This window comes from Coptis chinensis, chromosome 6 (assembly GCF_015680905.1).
Source record: "Coptis chinensis isolate HL-2020 chromosome 6, ASM1568090v1, whole genome shotgun sequence".
In the NCBI taxonomy this organism is placed as follows: domain Eukaryota; kingdom Viridiplantae; phylum Streptophyta; class Magnoliopsida; order Ranunculales; family Ranunculaceae; genus Coptis; species Coptis chinensis.
In genome coordinates, this window is record NC_141461.1 from 81,267,501 (window position 1) to 81,286,270 (window position 18,770).

The 18,770-nt window shown below is 35.9% G+C and overlaps 3 protein-coding genes across 4 annotated transcripts; 2 read left to right on the forward strand and 1 right to left on the reverse strand.

Moving 5' to 3' along the window:
* Positions 1-2,893: 2,893 nt before the first annotated feature.
* On the reverse strand, positions 2,894-3,790 carry LOC147494764 (uncharacterized). Its single transcript, XM_086568239.1, has one exon. It carries the CDS (start codon positions 3,788-3,790, stop codon positions 2,894-2,896), a length of 897 nt encoding a protein of 298 aa, XP_086424365.1.
* A 2,751-nt stretch (positions 3,791-6,541) lies between these two features.
* On the forward strand, positions 6,542-8,160 carry LOC147494765 (ribosome biogenesis protein WDR12 homolog). Of its 2 annotated transcripts, none has more exons than XM_086565913.1 (6): positions 6,542-6,646; positions 7,015-7,106; positions 7,192-7,298; positions 7,483-7,518; positions 7,642-7,727; positions 7,833-8,160. In XM_086565913.1, the coding sequence occupies exons 1-6, from the start codon at positions 6,607-6,609 to the stop codon at positions 8,000-8,002; spliced, it is 531 nt and encodes a 176-aa protein (XP_086422039.1). In that variant the 5' UTR covers positions 6,542-6,606; the 3' UTR covers positions 8,003-8,160. The 2 variants fall into 2 exon arrangements, with proteins under 2 accessions (XP_086422039.1, XP_086422040.1); XM_086565914.1 differs by lacking the exon at positions 6,542-6,646 and adding an exon at positions 6,653-6,937.
* A 2,219-nt stretch (positions 8,161-10,379) lies between these two features.
* Positions 10,380-18,380, forward strand: LOC147494766 (uncharacterized). Its single transcript, XM_086569261.1, is given in 12 exon segments — positions 10,380-10,651; positions 10,728-10,956; positions 11,053-11,079; positions 11,081-11,138; positions 13,268-14,297; positions 14,422-14,476; positions 14,574-14,655; positions 14,822-14,902; positions 15,042-15,146; positions 15,230-15,279; positions 16,647-16,803; positions 18,133-18,380. Coding segments are annotated over 12 exon segments (2,121 nt in total). The 5' UTR covers positions 10,380-10,479; the 3' UTR covers positions 18,208-18,380.
* The last annotated feature ends 390 nt before the right edge of the window (positions 18,381-18,770 follow it).

Genomic DNA, 18,770 nt, shown 5'->3' on the forward strand with positions numbered 1-18,770 from the left:
TGACCGGACTGCATAAAAGGCTTGTGCAGAGTACAATACTTGTATTGCTAAACATTCAGCAACATATACTTTTCTATGATTGAGAGTGGTAAACTCGATGCTGGGTTGCTCCTGATATTCAACTTGTATCGTCCGCGGTTCCTTGCAATCTGTAGCTGCTGAAAGATAAGCTAAAGCATCTGCATGCCTCACATCATTTCTTGATTTCTTTGTAATAGATATAGATTTGAATCTTCATCTTGCTAAAGAATGAATAACATCTAGGTACACGGCCATTTGTTCATCCTTAACTCTATATATACCTCTGAATTGGTTGGTGATTAATTTGGAGTATGTGAAAATGGCAATATCAGTCACCCCCAAATCAATAGCTGTCTTCATACCGAAAATTGCTGCTTCATACTCCGCTTCACTGTTAGACGCTTTAAATCCCAACCTAATAGATTTTTCTATCTGTAAACCACCAGGACAGATAAGTACACATCCAATTCCGGATCCTGATTGATTCCGAGAACCGTCAGTGTAGATTTTCTAGGAAATATGCTTCGAGGATAGGTTTTTGCCCCCGAGAGATGTTTCTTCAGTTTGAGTAGTGGCTGCAACTTTGTCTGTCTGGTCCGGAATGATAGCAAAAGAAACATCATCGACTGGAAAGTCTGCAATTAAGGATGCCAGAGCATGTCCTTTTTCTGTACAATGTGGTTCATATATGATCTTATATGCACTAAGATAAGACTGCCATAGGGCAAGTCTGCTTGTGTCCTGAGCATTAGCCAAAGCTTTTCGAAGAGGGTACTCTATATGAACCCGGATGGTCCTACCCTGAAAATAAGGTTTCAGTCGTCTAGCAGCATGTACTAAAGCTAATGCTATTTTCTCAATATTACTGTATCGAGATTCCGGATCTGTTAAAGTCTTACTTATAAAGAAAGTTGGCTTCTCTTCCAAAACTTCAAAGAAAAGCACTGTGTTTACTGCAATACCAATTGCAGCAAGATATACTCCTACTAGCTGACCAGTTTTAGGACTCACCAATACTAGTGGTGAGCAAAGATAATCTTTAAGGCTATCAAAAGCTTTTTGGCACTCAGAAGTCCAAGTGGAGTTTGATTTAATCGTATTGAAAAATGGACAACACTTATCTGAGAATTTTGAAATAAATCTCATTAAGGCTGCCAACTGTCTAGTAAGTCTTTGAATTTCCTTTTTGTTTTTTGGAGTCGACATGTCTAGTATGGCCCTTATCTGATTAGGGTTAGCCTCAATGCCTCTATGGGTCATAAGATAACCCAAAAATTTCCCAGAGAAAACTCCAAAAGAACATTTTGTTGGATTTAATTTGAGATTGAATTTTATTACCCTATTAAAGGTTGTCTGAAGATCTCGAAGATGATCACTTGTTAACCATGACTTAGTGACCATGTCATCAATATATATTTCCACATTATCACCTATTAGGCCTTCAAAGATCAGGTTGCCTAATTTCGATCGAAAAAGTGGTCGAGGCATTTTAAGGCCAAAAGGCATGATTGTAAAACAATAAATGCCTATATATCGTAATAAAGGTTGTATGTTCTTGAATGGGACCATACAAGAGTATTTGGTAAAAACCAGAGGAAGCATCCATGAATGAAATCCTCTGATATCCTGAAGTAGCATCAACTAAATCATTTATCTTAGGCAAAGGGTAAGGATTAAGTGGGCAAATTTCATTAAGTTTAATGAAATCTACACACATTCTTAATTTGTCATTCTTCTTGGTAACTATAACAATGTTTGATAACCATTTAGGATATTCTACTGGTCGAATAAACTTAGCCTTCAGTAAACGACTAACCTCTTCATTGACTTTTAGCCTTTTATCAGGTGTCATGCGCCTTGGTCTTTGCCTGACAGGTTTTGACATAGGATCCACATCAAGATGATGACATGCTACGTCTGGACTGATTCCAGTCATGTCATCTATGCTCCATGCAAAAGCTGTGTTGTTTTTCTTTAACAATTTTGTCATGTCATTTCTATCAACCTCGGAAAGCTTAGTTGATATGAAAGTGGTATGTTCCAGACTCATTCCAATCTGAACTTCTTCATGTTTATCAACAGTAGGAAGGTCCTTTTGTTTCTCATCTGAAATGGATGTGGATCCGTACTGTAATTGCTATTACTGTGGAGTGTCCAGAATGACACCATTGGCATGAAGCGTTGAAGGTTTATAGTCATCTAGTGCTTTGTCATGACATCTGTGGGATTCCATCTGATCACTCCGGATTTTACAGATTCCTTAACTGCATGGAAACTTTACTGCCTGGTGGAAAGTGGATATAACTGCCTGCATCTGATGGATCCAATCTCTGCCCAGAATTGTATTATATGGAGAGTGACAATTCATGAGCAAAAAATTGATTTCAACCCACTTGTTTCCGACTTTTACTGGTAGACGTACAACTCCTATCATAATAGTTGTTGTTCCATTGAACCCAACAATAGGATTTTCTTCCGGAATGATAAGCTCCTGTGGCAACTTCATTTCTACATAAGATCTAGAAAATAAAACACTTACAGAGCTTCCAGTATCTAGCATAATTTTTTGAACCCTCCACATTGTACTGAATGCTGATATCATAATGTGGCTGAAATACTCCATATAAGTCACGATCACCGAAGGATAATCAAGTTCATATGTTTCTACATTGTCACCTTTAAGAAAATCAATTCCGTTGACTATGTTCCAATCCATTAGAAAATTGAATTTTTGTTTTTTCTCAAACTTCCGCTGATTATTTGAAATGGAATCAAGATGGGCATGTCCAGCCCTGATGACCATATGTTCAACAAACTTCACTTGTGCTGCTTTCTTTACGAATTCATCCAACTTCTTGTCATCAACTAAGCACTAATAAATAGCACTTCGAAGAATTCTGCAATCGTCTATAGTGTGACCAAAATCATCATGAAATTTGCATCGTTTGGATTTATCTATGATGTTGGATGTATCTTCAAGTAATGACCTTGGATTATAAAGAAGGTTTCGCCCCTTTATTCTTTCATAAACTTCAGAAAGTTTCATCGATAAAGGAGTGAAAATCTTTTCTTCTTTATTTGGCTGGTTAGGCTTGGAGTTCTGTCCGGAATGGAAGTTGTTATGCTTGTTTCTGTTTTGTCCTTTATTGTTACTGGAGTTCCGTCCGGACTCTTTTTTGTTTTTCTGAATATTTTCTTCTCGAAGCTGCCTAGCTTTGAGATCATCTTCAACTCGTGCAAACTTTTCAGCGCGATCAAACAATTCAAACTTAGAGTAAGGCAGCTGTCTAGTTAGCGAATTGTATAGACCGCTACGATCATATCCTATGGCATCTTTGAAAGCTTGGATGATAAACTTGTCAGATGGAGGATCAGTAACATTGAGTAAAGTTTGAAACCTTTTGTGAAAATCCCTGATAGATTCTCCAGATTTTTTTGTGAGATTAAATAAGGCAACAGAATCCTGTTTAATCTCACAATTATATTGATAGTGATTAACAAATTTCTTAGCTAATTTTGGAAATTTTCTAATTGATTTGGAAGTAAGAGAGTTAAACCATACTAAAGCATCACCTTTGAGAGTGGATGGAAACAACTTGCAGAGTAGTGCATCATCATTTTCCATAGCCATTTGGGACTTGTAGTAAAACAGATGAGTGTATGGATCTCCATTCTCTTCATCATACATTTGAAAGTCTGGCTTCTTGAAGTTTGTAGGGCGGCGATAGTTACGAATGTAATCTGAAAATGGATAATGCTGGAAACCCATTACGGCTAAGTCTCTGATTTGGTCATTACGAGTACTTTTTCCTCTGATTGCTCTTGCTACAATATCTTCGACAGTCCTTCGATCAAGTCCAACATTATTTTCTTTTGGGAAATTGTGTTGGGGTGAATGGGCACGCCGATTATATCTATGAGCATATGGGGGTGGAGTCAGAACTCGATGTCAATGACCGCGCAGATCAAAATTTATCCGTCCGGAATGACGGGATGGGGAGTTTTCAGAGTCTGGACTCCATGTCCGGAATCTGTTCTTCTAGTTGAATGATGATCAGGAATCCGGACTCCATGTCCGGAATTTGTCCTTGATATGGTATTATGATGAGAATCCAAACCTAGTTTGTCCCATACATTGGATTGTGCTGGAGGACCTGGTTCTCACCTATCATCAATAGCATTGTGATTCCTTCGTAGTGCTGATGAATGTTGTTCAGAACTATCTGGAGAGGGAATCTTAAGCCTTTTCCCCCTAGCATTTCGAGTCTTTCATTCTCTTTAGTAAGCCTCAATATTTCTGCTTGGAGTTCATCCGGATTGTGTTGAACTTGTTGCGGAGGTCGTAAAGATTCAGGAACATCCTAGACAACATTTTGTGGATTGTTATTGGCGTGTGTTACATTGACAGGAATCATTCTACGTTGAGTAGATCGTTGGGAGACGACAAGATGTTGTTAGCCATTTTGGCCATTGGTTTGTGCTCTGGCCATTGGTGTGGATTTGGAAAACACAAACGGCGCCAAATGTTTGGATTAAAATTCCCAAACACGATTAAGGTTATGAGTAGTGGATGGATTGATGGAGTAGGTGAGACTGAACCTCTGATGGCTGCCTACGTACCCAAGTCCGGAAACAGGGATCAAGTCTCAGCAGTTTTGCTTGCGTAGTTCTGAAAGTGACAACATATTCTCTTATTGAAAAAGTCCGGATTCCACTCTAACTCCTAAACCTCTAATGATTTGGTTTATCTTTATCTCCTGAATGAGATATTCTTTTCTACTTCCCTCTCTTCTGTTGACCAGAATGTGCTTGTTTAATTGGACATGTGCCAGATGCACCTGTAACCATTTTGATTCGGAGTATTGGGCCGGACACTGCACCAAATTTAAAAAGAAAAGACAAGACTACCGACGCTATTTTTTGTCCTTTTGTGAGCACGCCCAACACGCGTCGTTGAACTCCCCGTGAACATCGGATCACAACCCATAAACCCATAGAAAATAAATAAATAAATAAATAAATAATCATCCCAAAAAAACTGTTTCTTCTCTCTCACAAAAATAAGAAAAATCTCGCTCCCAAATCACTCTCAAAATCCTCAATTTCTCTTCATAATATTTAATCGATCCTCAAATCGCTTTCTTCATCAAATCTACAATCTCAATCACATCAAATCTACAATCTCTTCAGGTAATTTCAACTATTTGATTTCAGTTGTTATGGTTAAGCGATTAGGTTAGATTTTGATAATTTTTAATCCGTCAATGATTAATTCATGTAATCTTCAAACATGTAATCATAATCGAAATTAGTTAAACATATTAGTATTGTAATCAGATTCGAAATTAGTGTTTCATTGATTTGTCAGCTGGTTTTGCGTTTGGTAATGAAACCTAGATGCATAATTAAAAGTTTAGAAATTAAAAATGACCAAATTCAACATTGCGCGTGTTGATATTGCTGAGGATTATTTTTTAGGCAATCACGTTGTGTAATGCCGTAATGCTAATGGTGATGTTTAACGGCAAATGTTCTGCCGCAATACTTGTGTAAAACATCATGCAATTTATATCCAACACCTGGAAGTGGAGTCCATCGATCCGCAAATATTTCACAAATGTATAATTATCATTACCAAAGATCAAATGTATTTGGTAGCTTTAGAAAGGCAGTTAAAGGCAGTAGATGACCTGATGGGACTTGTGATACAAATCATTTCTTTTCGTATGAAGGCGGGATTCTATGGACACTGTGTATTTAAACCAAACGACACGTGTCAAGTGTCGATGGGTATCGACACAGTTATGTCTTGTGATGTGGGGTATTAGGAATATATGAATAGATCAGGAATTAGTGAGTGGTGAGTGTTGGAGGGTTTTAGCTTACAAGGGTTTATGTGTAGGTGGCTTGGTGTTATAGGTGTGTTTTTGTTCATTTTGTTGCTCAGTTAAATGGTTTTTCATTTCGGTTAATCCTGTAGACATGTTTTTTTTGAAAATCCATGTTTTGGATCTGGTCATTTTATTTGATTTTGACTTTGGTTAATTATGAAAGAGAAATTATTTTTGGTTTGTTTGTTTGTTGTTGTGAATTGTATGAGGTTTAGCCAGTTTATGTTTTAGTATAGTGATTTTGTTCAGAAGATATTTCGTTTCCTTCACTATAATTGTTACAGATGCTGCAGATTTACTTTAGAAATTATCTATAGATTCTCAGACGAAATCGCTTGATGTTCCTGAGGTCACTAAGAAGGTATGTTCTAGTTTTTTAATTGTTTTAGATGGTATTCAGTTTATTTCCATAAACTCGTCATTGAGATCCGTTATCTTTTTATGTAGGTTTCTTCTATAAAACGTGGATCTGCTGATGCTAAGGAGTCAAATGGTACAATCCATTCAACTGATCGGTCTGCATCGCCTCTTCTTTCAGAGTTTGGAGATATGACCATGTGTTACCTTCCTAATTAGATAGGTGTTGGCTGTAACATCTATTTGTTGTATCACTTGATCAAATTGAAAGCTTTCCCGGAGATGATGCGAACAAGCCTTGTAAGCTCACGCTTCTTGGGTTAATTACAAGGCTGGCATGACCCACATTGTTAGAGATGTTGAAAAACCTGGATCAAGTAAGAATCTCTTTGATTAAGTAGCTTTGCCTATTCTTATTGGAGAACGAGCTGTTGTGTTTTCAACATGATTATTGTTGTTGGAAGTTATTTACTCATAATATTGTATGTGCAAAGCTTCACAAGAAGGAAACCTGTGAGGCTGTGACAATTATTGAAACTCCTCCAATGGTTATTGTTGGAGTCGTCGCTTATTTGAAGATACCTAGGGGGCTTCATACTCTCAACACTGTTTAAAAATCCCGTATATTTTAGGACACAATACTATTGTCAATGACTTTATCAAATCTGGTATATTTTTTTTATTTCTTTATTTTTTAAACAGTCTTCAAATTATTACTTAAGTTGAATTCTTTTATTACTGTTAGGTAATAATTCTCATTGGGAAAGACTACCTTTTGATTTTCTAATCGATGGCGAACTTGTTCGGATGGAACTTGAACACTTTCTTCTTGCCAAGGCATTTCCGCGGTAATTTATCATTTAATTGTTTTTTTTTTCTTTTCTAATTGGGATATATTTCTAATTATTTTTTTGTGTTACAGGAGAAGATACTTGAAATTGAGTATATAAAAGCTGTTGTCCCTAGGAAACAGGATGACCCTTGTTTACATGATGATTGGGTCAGTGCAGTCAACGGTAGTAATCCTAGGTAACTACATACATACATACATGGGTTGTTACTATGGTTTTTCACATTGATATCTGCTCTCGCATTGGTATATGATAACAGTAATGTGATTCCAATATATTTGCCAGTCTTGCACTTTTTTCATTTCAACTTCAAGTTGATACTGAATTTTCTTAAAAAGTTACACTGACACATCCTCTGTCAAGTTCATCTTGACTGGGAGCTACGACAGTTTTGCAAGGTGTTTACAATATTATTTTAAGCTGCTCTTCTGTCTTTCTAATTCTTTTAATGGCTAGTTGTATCTTCTGGGGCAAACTCAAATTGTGAGAGATTATCAATGTGTTATTTCTCTTTTTGCCAGAGTATGGAAATCTAATGGATTGTGTACACATGTATTGGAAGGGCACAAGGATGCTATTATTTCTGTTTCTCTTGTCAATTCCAAAGGTACACAGGAGAGATATTTATCATTTCATACTTGTAAATCTCTTAAGTGACATTGGCGCAAGTACGTCCTATAGGCATCATTGTAACTCTGGTTTAACATTTCAGATCAGGAAGATGAAGGGATTGAAGCAGAAGAAGGCCCATCTAATGGAAATTCAAGTGAATGGTGGAACTATTATTCACTTTGGTATAGTTTGGGCTTCTACAGAGATTTTGTGTTAGGATATAAATTGATCCAATTGAATGGGCATGTACTGGGCTTTATCTATATGTAGGCTTTGTTCTTATTTGGGCTTTTATAGAGATTTTGGGCTAAGGAAGAATTGGGCTCAATTGACCTGGATTGGGCTTTGTCTGTATGTAGTAGACTTTGTTTTGATTTGGGCTTCTATAGAGATTTTGGGCTAAGAAAGAATTGGGCTCAATTGACTTGAACTGGGTTTTGTCTGTATGTAGTAGGCTTTGTTAGGCCATGATTTAGTAGATTTTGGGCTAGGGGCATTTTTTGGCCCTGATTTGGCATTTTTTTAAAAAAAAAAAAAAATAAAAAACGACACTTGTCAAGTGTTATAGAAAAAAAAAGACTGCAAAAAAAACTGGTCACCATATGACACCGAAAAGTGTCTTTTTTTCGAAAAAACGACGCAACTGTCTTGTCTTTTTTCAATAGATATGGTGTAGTGGGATCCAGAGTGTTGGGCTAGAGTCTAGAAAGGCATTGGGCCGTATCCGGAAAGGTGTTGGGCCGGAGTCAAAGCCTGGGAACACACCGAAGGTGGGGCTCAAACAATTTTGTATACATAAGGACAAATTCAATGATGTTTGAGTCTTCTATAGAATTTGAGATGAGGGATCGAATGGCTATAAACTTGGATGAACTTGGCGAACTTCTCCCTGATATCGATGCATGATGGACGGGATGAGCAAGTTCAAAAATGCAAATAACACCAATACTAATGAAAGACATGGGGCGCTTGGAGAGTTTGGAGGGCTTAAGGATCGGCGGGCATTTTTTTCCTCATTTGCATTGATGTTTACGTATTGCATTATGGCTGTTTTTGGCCTTTTTGGATTGGGTTATAGTTAAATTTGCTTTGGATATATTGGTTATGTTTTTAGGATATGTAGGTTATATTCTAAAGAATGGCAATTTTTATTAAATCTACTAACTTCTTTTTAGAATATCTCGAATTTTTGCAACTAAACGTTTAAAATACGTATAAATTAAATACCACATAATTACCATATCGTGAATTTTTTACCGAATATTTGAATATTTGACCATATCATTTTGTTGGGTCACCGAATAATTCAATAATTCTTGAATTATTTGCGGATCGTATCTGTATCTGTATCCCTAAGATGTATCGTGAGTAGTTTCTTAATTTTTGGCAACATTTACGCTTATTATTCAATGGAAGTATTATGACACTTTCATCCTTGTATTTTGATTTTATTAATTTTCATGGTGAGGACAAATTGGTAAAAGGCAGATCGAAAATGGAAAAAATGGAAACACGTAATAAGTTTAAATATAGTCAACATATAGTCGTTCTACACCTTCTACGTTTTCTAGAAGGAAACAAATATATTCCTATAACAAAGTCAAAAATACCTTAGCACTTAAAGTTAATATCTAAACCGAGTTTAGAGTCGGCCACATAACTAATTAGGGGTGTTTATGGGTCGGTTCTTACCGGTTTCAGTTTTGGGTCTATTTTTAGCGGTTTCTATCAGATTGGGTTATTTTAGGTTTTTTCTTATATTTTGAAAATTTTGACCCATACCCATTAATTAAGTTGGTTCCGGTTCCGGTTTCTTATCGGGTCATATATTTTTATTGCTAAAATTATTATTTTTAGTTATATAACCGATATAAAAGTTGGTTTACGGCGATTGTAACACTTGTCATCGATATTTTTGTCCTCTCATAAGAAGTAATGGTCCTAATTAAATTCAATAATAATATTTAAAAGTTATCTAAAATTTTTAAATACATTCTCATACATTATATGTATGTGTATATTTTAAATCGAACATATATATATTATACTATACGTAATGCGTCATATATAGAATAAATACCACGTGTACCACAATTGTTAGTTAGCATTACACGTATTCGTTATCTAATATATATACATGTAATATATAAAACACGTACACGTTCATGTATTAGTTAATATAGGCAAAGGCATAAGTTAATTCATAATATAAGACTATAATGATAGGCGTGAGACACGTAAATATTATTATTAATATTTATAATACACATATTTAATGTAATATTATAAAAGATGCATTTAATAACACACATTCACTATTATGTTAAATATTATATATATTTAGTATAATTTTACACCTAATAAATATAGACTATATATAATATTATATATAATAATAATGTTTGATTTGTTTTTATTTAGTGTAATATAATACTAAATTCTACATATCAAAATTAAACTAATCGGTTCCGGTTTCGGTTCGAATATTCATCGGTTTTTTACTATTCAATTCTAGCGGTTTCGATTCTTTATTGGATCGGTTCTTAAAGACCCATTTTAAATGGGTCTAATATTTTAAGATCCAGACCTGCTATAAATGGTTCCAGTTCCGGTAATTGGTACCCATGCACACCCTATAACTAATCAACCAATATAAAAAAGAAATTAAAACCATAGAACAAAAAAATTCATTTAATTAATAGATTCTCTCTCTTTATTTTTTCATTTCATTTCACCCGTGAAACCCGATGACGATGGCGAACAACAACAAAGAAGAAGAAGAAGAAAGCAGAAGTAGAAATGAGGAAGCATCTGAAGAAAAAGAACGTGTTTACAAAACAAAACTGATTCAATTCTTAGGCAGAACTACTCCCATCATTCTTCAAAACGATAATGGTCCTTGCCCTCTTCTCGCCATCTGTAAGTAATCAAATCATTACTTTTACTACTAAATTATGTTTCAATTTGGTTAAAGATTTTATCTTTTTTTTTCTAGGTAATGTTTTGTTGTTAAAGAATAGTTTGAATTTGAATGGTGATTCATCTGGAGAAGTTTCGCTTCAGAGGTTGTTAACACTTGTGGCTGATCGATTGATTGAATCGAATAGTAATAGTGAGAATAAGGATGCTGGGTATCTTGAGAATCAGAGGCAGAATATATCGGATGCTTTGAATCTACTTGATCGTCTTGCTACTGGGATTGATGTGAATGTTCAGTTTAGAAAGTAGGTGTTTATGTTTATTATAGGTTTTGATAAGTTTTGTTTGGGTGTGTTTATTGGTTTTTTTTATTGAAATGAGGATTTGGGTTTTATTTGCAGGATGGATGATTTTGAGTTTACGAGAATGTGCTATATTTGATCTTCTTGACATTCCGTTATATCATGGTTGGATAGTTGACCCACAGGTATTCACTTGTCTATATGACATATATTTGCATGCACAACTTTACCGTTTCTTGAACCTGTACTTTGAATGGTTTCTATCTCTTGCTGCTTTTTTAAACCGCCTGTTATACTAGTCTCATCTTTAGGACCATTTGATCAGTGAAACGATGATTACAACAGCTAGTAGTATGCGACAATAGGTAAATCTTTTTTCAGGGTGGTGCTGTTGTAGCACTTGCTACATTTGTGACATTTTATATATGATATTCTTGTATCAATTTGTTTGACGGTTAGAGGGTTTGAGCGAATGCAAGGAATACATGAAAAGAAATAAAAAGATGCATTGAATGTCGAGTTTTTCGTTTGACATTTGATAGTTTTCTGCATTCTATTATCTCCTAAGCCCTTGTACATTTTAATTTATGTCCAGACAATGGGAAATTCCTACTTCCATATTTTACTATTTTTTGTTAATCTTGTATGAGTACATGAGGCTTAGACCAGTATCAGTACTTTAGATTTTAGAATGTTGAATTTGAGTTGGAGATAGGACAATAACATGGTGCAGTGGCTAATATGAACAATAACAAATGGTTAACAGGGTGAGGCTGGGTTTAGCAGCCCGGAAATATGTGTAGAAACTAGGGAGTTTAGAGGGAATGCCTGTATTAGTAGTAATGAACTGGTGTGATGTATTATAACTCTACTTTTTTTTTTGGTATCTAAACATCTCACTCAAGCAAAATATGTGAAACATTGACATATAGATTTTACTCCTCTTCTCGCACCAATCCTTTCTATTTGGTGTATCATTTTCCGAATCAGTGTAAACTTATTATTGTAAATTACTTCAGCACTTCTACTAAATGTTGCCTCTAATACCACCTTAGTAAAGGTGAGTAGTTAGTAAATCCCTGGTTAGGCAAGATGAGTTCAAGTGCATAATCCTTTTTTTTTCCTTGCCTTCCATCAAGCTATTTCTTTCGTTACATTGCTAGATAACTTGTTTGATGATGCTGTAAGGTGTTGAATCCTGGCATGTGGTACTCATACTTCACCAACTGGGCAAAAGTAATTTTTAGTAGTATACTGTACATAAATCCCTTGGGGAACATAGAAACCAAATTACAACATTGGGAAATTTATAGCCATCTGATGACTTTTTTTTTTTACCTACATCAAGCCTATCTCAATTGATTGCTAAAAAACAGTAGGGCATTAGAATGGTGTTGCTCAACGTGGGGGGCACAAACATGCAATTGGGATGGTCCATGTGCTCTGGGTTTCGGGTCCTAGCATGTGGTACTCATACTTCACCAACTGGGCAAAAGTCAATTTTTAGTAATATACTGTACATATATCTCTTGCTGGACATAGAAAATACTGTATTTGGAAAATTAAGCTGTCTGATGAGTTGATCCATGTGGCTACCTTAAACTCATCTCAGTTGATTATTAAAAATATGCAGAGAAACAGTAGGGCAGTAGAGTGGTATAGCTCGATGTGGAGGGCACAAACCTGAAATTGGGCTTGAAAAATGCGAAAAATCCTGCTTGTACGGAATTTTCTAACTGAAAAGCTCAAAGCCATTTTGTTTTTGATGTCTTATCGAAATAGGGTTTGGCCTGCATATGATGATCTATAATCTTCAAAAATCTTTGTTTAGTCTGGGTATAGTTCCAACCCTTCATAGGTGTCTTTAGTATGTGCTATGTCCTTCGAAACGTTATGAGCGTGTTTGTAACTTTTTTACAATTGCGTGCAAGCACATTTTAGTTTTTTTGGAACCAAAAAAGGAAGATGTGAGTATGTAACATACTGGTTCATGCTGAGCTTCTATATTATGCTTGAATATTTTTATTGTTGTAGTATGCATTTTCTCAATACCTCTATTTGATGACAATCAAATCTACATTTATGTTTTATGATGCATGCACATATTGCAACTTGTGCATTGTACGCTGCTGGATAATATTATACATAGGCTTCCTCGTTTACCAAGGTTGTCAGCCCAAAAAAAGAAAAAAGGTTTACTCTGCTTCACTGATGAAGTTTGTTCCATATCTAAGAATGAAGACAGTCAACATTTCTACTTTTAAGTAGTTCGTATGGACTTTCTTGATTCATGGTATCTGTGTATGAAAACCAGGACTCTCAAACCGCTATTGCAATTGGATCAAAGTCGTACAACACTCTTATGGGCGAGCTTGTTGCGCTCGAAACAACAAATTCGGAGGAAGTACATAAGAGTAGCCCTGAGGCAGACTGCGTTGATTTTGCTGCGGCAACAACTGCAACCTTAGGAGTTCCATCTCCATCCCTTTCAAGAGCTAGATCCCTCGATGATTCTCCACGTTCTGTCTCTGGTCTTGAAGGAGCAAGGAAGGGTGACAGAGAGGAAGAAGCAGAACTGTTAAGAGCGATAAAATTGTCAGATACTGAATTGCAAACTTCATTTGACGAGTCTCCTTTGGGTGAGACAAATAGGACTGATATATCTGCCTTTGCAAATGAAAGTACGAGTTTTGAAGCAGGTGTTGGAGGGGATATGTTGGAGGGGCATTCTGGAGGTCATCTGCAATTCGATAAACCAGAACAATCAACAGTAGACAATAATGCTTCCGGTGACTGTGATGGTGGTAGACAATCTTCAGAAACTAATCCAATTGAAAAAGATCAAGAACATTTCAAGATTTCTACGGAGTGTTCCATTTCAAGTGATTTAAAGGAGCACGTTAAGAGTGCTGACTTGGTCCTTTACAAAACTTTATCCAACACTGAAAATTCTTTCACTTCATGCAAAGACCATGAGGATGGGCCTATTCAGGATAAAATGTTTCAGGATATGCGTGCACAGGCTTCAACATCTTCAATTCACCTTGAGCAAGAAATTGATCAACGTGGTTGTGAAAAAACAACTTTTTCTGCTACATCTGCAACAGATGCTGATTCTGATTTATCTGGTGGAATGAGAGATCACATGGACGTCCACAAGAGTGACACCTCAAGCCCTGATGGCAGTGAGCCCATATATGAAGGAGAAGATCGGATACTACATTCAGGATTATTATCTTATCAGAATCGAGAGCCCATGTATGAAGGAGAGGTAATTTTGGCTGAACAAGCTGGAAAAGGCACAGATGAGTCTCATGCCAATAATGATATCACTCACCATAATGGTAAGGTTCTATTTGATAACAATGAAGATAGTGTAAACTGTACATAATTTTGACGGCTAATTTGACGTATATTTTCTCTAACCACCGTTTTTTCTCTCTGTTTTTTTTCCAAAATCTGCTGCAGGAGAAGTAATTAGGAATTTTTTCAAAAACAATGCAAGCCAGTTAACTATATATGGGTACTGTAATGTCCTCTTTCTTCCTGTACTGGGATTTTCCCATGTGTTTGACTGGGCTGGCAATAATTTGATTTTTGGCAAACTTTTTCTTATTCAGATTATTTTGCTTACTGGAAGGTCTGAAGGAACGTGAGCTCTGTGTTTTCTTCCGTAACAATCATTTCAGCACCATGTTCAAGGTTACTTATAGCTTCTCGAGCTTTTGTTTTTGTCTTTAAACAATTATTATTGCTCTTTTGCAGCATACCGGCTATAGTTTCCATTGTTGATTTCTTTATTCTTCTTTTTCTCTTCTTTTCTTCCTGACAAATATATGTGGTTTTGACATGATGACTTTGCTTGCAGTTCAAGGGAGAACTTTATCTCCTTGCTACTGACCAAGGTTTCATAAACCAGCCTGATTTGGTATGGGAAAAGTTAAATGAGGTAATTTTGATACTATACTTCTGAGTCTGTTTTACATGTTGACCTCAACGATACCAGTTTTACTTTTCTTTTGATATTGTGATAGTAAAAGATTCTTTTTTCTCAGTTCCTATTTCTTTTTCACTGACTTTGTACTCAGGTCAATGGAGATACGTTGTTTATGACAGGTGACTTTACAGAATTTAAAGTAGACAACCATACTAATGACAATTGGGATCAACAAAATGCCATGGCCAGTACTGCTGTATGTATCTTCTTTGCATTGAAGTAGTGGTATAAGTTTTATTGTTGCTGGTCTGATAAACTAATGCCGTTTTTTTTTCTTAGGACTATCTTGCTAGCATCGACAATTCAATGCCGTCAAATTCATCTTTTAAGTAAATCTTCTTCACTACTTTCTTATTTTTTTTCCGTTATATTCATAATAACTGTATCTTGTGCACTTAAAGATTTCCACAGACTACACATGAGTACATGACAATGAATTGAAGTGCTTATTACCTTCATTTTAGTTGCATAACTGAGCACGTTTCTCTCTTGAGAGGTTGACTATCAGTTAAAATTGATATGACATAGAAATGCACAATGTTAAAAAAAAACTTTACTTGGTAATCAGACGGTGGGAGAGCGCCTAGAGCCTAGGCCTTTTCTAGATGGACTAGGCGCTAGGATGTTTTCTTTTATATATATATATATATATATATATATATATATATATATATAATTCACAAACACCCACTACTTCAAACTTTACATATCTAAAGGCGTTTTTTGGGCATAACCTTCAAATATTGAACATTTCCTAGGTTACATGGACACGCCATATTTTGCAAAAAATCTGTGTCGGATACGTATCCACGTGTCCGTGTCCGTATCCGTGTTGGACACACACAGACACATATTGTATTTAATTTACCTCGAATTTCTGATTTACCATCTAATTTAATAAATTTATAATTATTAAATAATTAATTAATTATTCCTATCTGTGTCCCCGTGTCGATCTTCAACTGCTCGCCGTATCTGACACCCCGTATCCGTGTCGGACACCGACACGCATGCCCGTGTCAATGTAACCTAGAACATTTCCAATGATTCAAATACTAAACAGTAAACACAAAGAAAAATACTTCTTAAAAAAGGCATAAGAGTTGAAGAAAATGGCAAGTGAACTACTTGAGTTGAACAAAGAGAAGAGAGGACTGAAGAATACAATCTATTTTGAGAGGGATGAAGTGAAACATACTCTCGTTTGATCTTTTAACAACTTGTAAACAACTTTTTTCTTTTAAGTTTGATTGGGCTATATTCTTTTAAACCCGTGTTCCAATCTTAAGCCTTCTTGTGGAAAGCGACCATGTTTCGAGAGGAAAAAAGGAAAAAAAAAAAACCGGAATAGACTGCCTAGAGTATGCCTAGTCTGAGTTATCGTCCATCTAGAACCGCCTAAGCATCCCACCTTTTTGTTGAGCGATTTTGGGCGGCGAGAAGGTTAGACACCGCTTACAAGGCTGCCTGGGTCATTTTTTAGAACACTGGAAATGCATGAATTGGTGTTGTTCTTTCCTAGGGATTAGATTATGTTTCTTTTGTATTTCTTGAATCTTTTCTGTTGTACCTATTCTCCCTTCATATTCGTCTTTCAGTGCAATTCCATTATTACATATAATAATGTTGGTGGCTGATTGGGTGATTGTAGAATTTCTTGTTAATGAATAGTTCCTTTGATGCATTATTTTGACAGTTCCGATCTGCAACTTGCAATAGCCTTACAACAACAAGAATTTGATAACCAGCCACAACAGCGTCAAAATTCGCAACAGCACCAAAACTCACAACAGCACCAAAATTCACAACAGCAATCATCTGGTGGCACTTCAAGGCTTATCACGGGTCCACAGGTAAAGCATTGACTTGTAGAAACTTGCCTGGCCTTCTTTTGTTGATGGTAGAGTCATTTCTATGCTAGTTTCCAGTTTATTATGATGCTTGTTTAGGGGCGTAGGTAATATATTTTTGGATACTTTTCAATTTTATCATTGTATATGCTATTTTTTGTTCATTTCAGAGTGTTGTGTGTCTTACTCACAGAACACAGTTTTTCTGCTTTTTATTTGTTGTCTTAAAATTAGCTAGTTTAAATCATTTGCGTACAAATGATAGATTCTAAGAAAACCAAATTTTCCAGAAAGAAAAGAAATGAAAATATCTCCCTGACAAAAAATATCACCTTACACGTTCATTGTTCAGTTTCAGATTTGCCTAAAAGAAATTCCAAACTCCTTTTGACTTATTTAAAAGCCTTTTCAGCTCATAGCACGTATATAGTCCTAAACGAAGTTTCTATCTTGTTATTTGTAGCCTATTCAATCCTGAGAACCCGGCCAAAAAGCATCCCCCTCCTTTGTCTCTTTTCTCACACAATTTAGATTATTCCTGTCTATAAAACCTGCTGGAAGCAGTCCTCTTTTCAAAGTACTAGTCTATATGCACATGATACCCACATGTCTTATTTAAGTTTTTTTGCTGTGGGCCCCTTTAAATTTTCACTTGTCACTATTTGGCCGGAGTCTTGGGAAAAGATGTACAACTCAATTGCGCCAATCGAGGCAAAAAGTTACCTTCTTGGCACATTTCGGCTCTTCAAACAGTGTACACTAATTTGCTATTATTCCCTTCCTAATGATTAGTTCTATTTTGCTGTGAAGGAATTTTGTGTTAAATTACTTAAATCCAATGGCATTGTTGTAAAAACACAGGACGAAATGGAAACAGACCAAACCCCCACGCCTCCACATATAGTAATAAGATTATATAAATGCATCAATTCCTCTCTTTATAAGCCGCTTACCCTAGTGCCTCACTGTGTTGGTAAGGAAGGAAGAGGTGGGATGGCAAATACCGAATAGGCTGTTTCAGTTTCATGCAGATGACTATAAAAATTGAGTTGATCATTCTACATACAAATATGTTGGATTGCTGGCATATGCTCTGCATCTTTTTGGTTAAATTGGGTTTATATTCCCAAAAAAAAAAAAAAAAAATCCGTCTTATGACACATGTGGCAGCAGTTGCTGTTTGCTTTTGTCTGGGTTAAGCTGTTACGGAGAGTAGGATTGTCTAGGTTAGGGGTTTGCCTTTCTATCTTCACACTAGCAATATTGACTTTAAAAACTACTTCTAATGAGATTTTCAGATTGCCAATTTAATATTTTCGGTTTGCATTGCAGGATCGAAGAAGCAACGCCAGCAATCCGTCTTCAAAGCAGGAGAGCAAATCCAGAGACAAATGCACCGTAATGTGATAATAGGCAGTTTTCCATTTTGAACTGTAAATGCTGTATTTTAACCGAGTCTTGGGTTCCATTTGTATCTCATAATATACTATAATATTTTAACACACATACTCCTGACCAGTTTTGGCTGTAAATATAAATGAACACTTGTGTCTTGAATAAATTTGTATCTCAGCAGTAAATTGATTCTTTGGGCAGGTTATAAACTTTTTAGTTTGGTGAACTTTCAAAATAAACTCAAAAAGTGCATTTAGCAATCGGATGATTAGTGCCTTAGTGGTTCTCTTCAGCAAGTCAGAAGAATTAAGGCCTTAACGAAGATAATGGGAACCACCCCTTACGGATCAATACTGGCAGTGTGTGTTTGAGACTAGGCTGCATGAATTTGAGTGTTGTTAGTGCTTCCAGTATAGAAAGTCGAATGGGAATTTCCATGGTGATGCAACAAATAATGGTTGACAAGGTTTTAGACCCGAATCATTTCCAAAATTCACATTCAATAAATTTTTGTGAGGAGTTCATGTTTTCTTCTTAGAGTTGTATAAAATTTTCTTGTTGATTGACTTATTAGA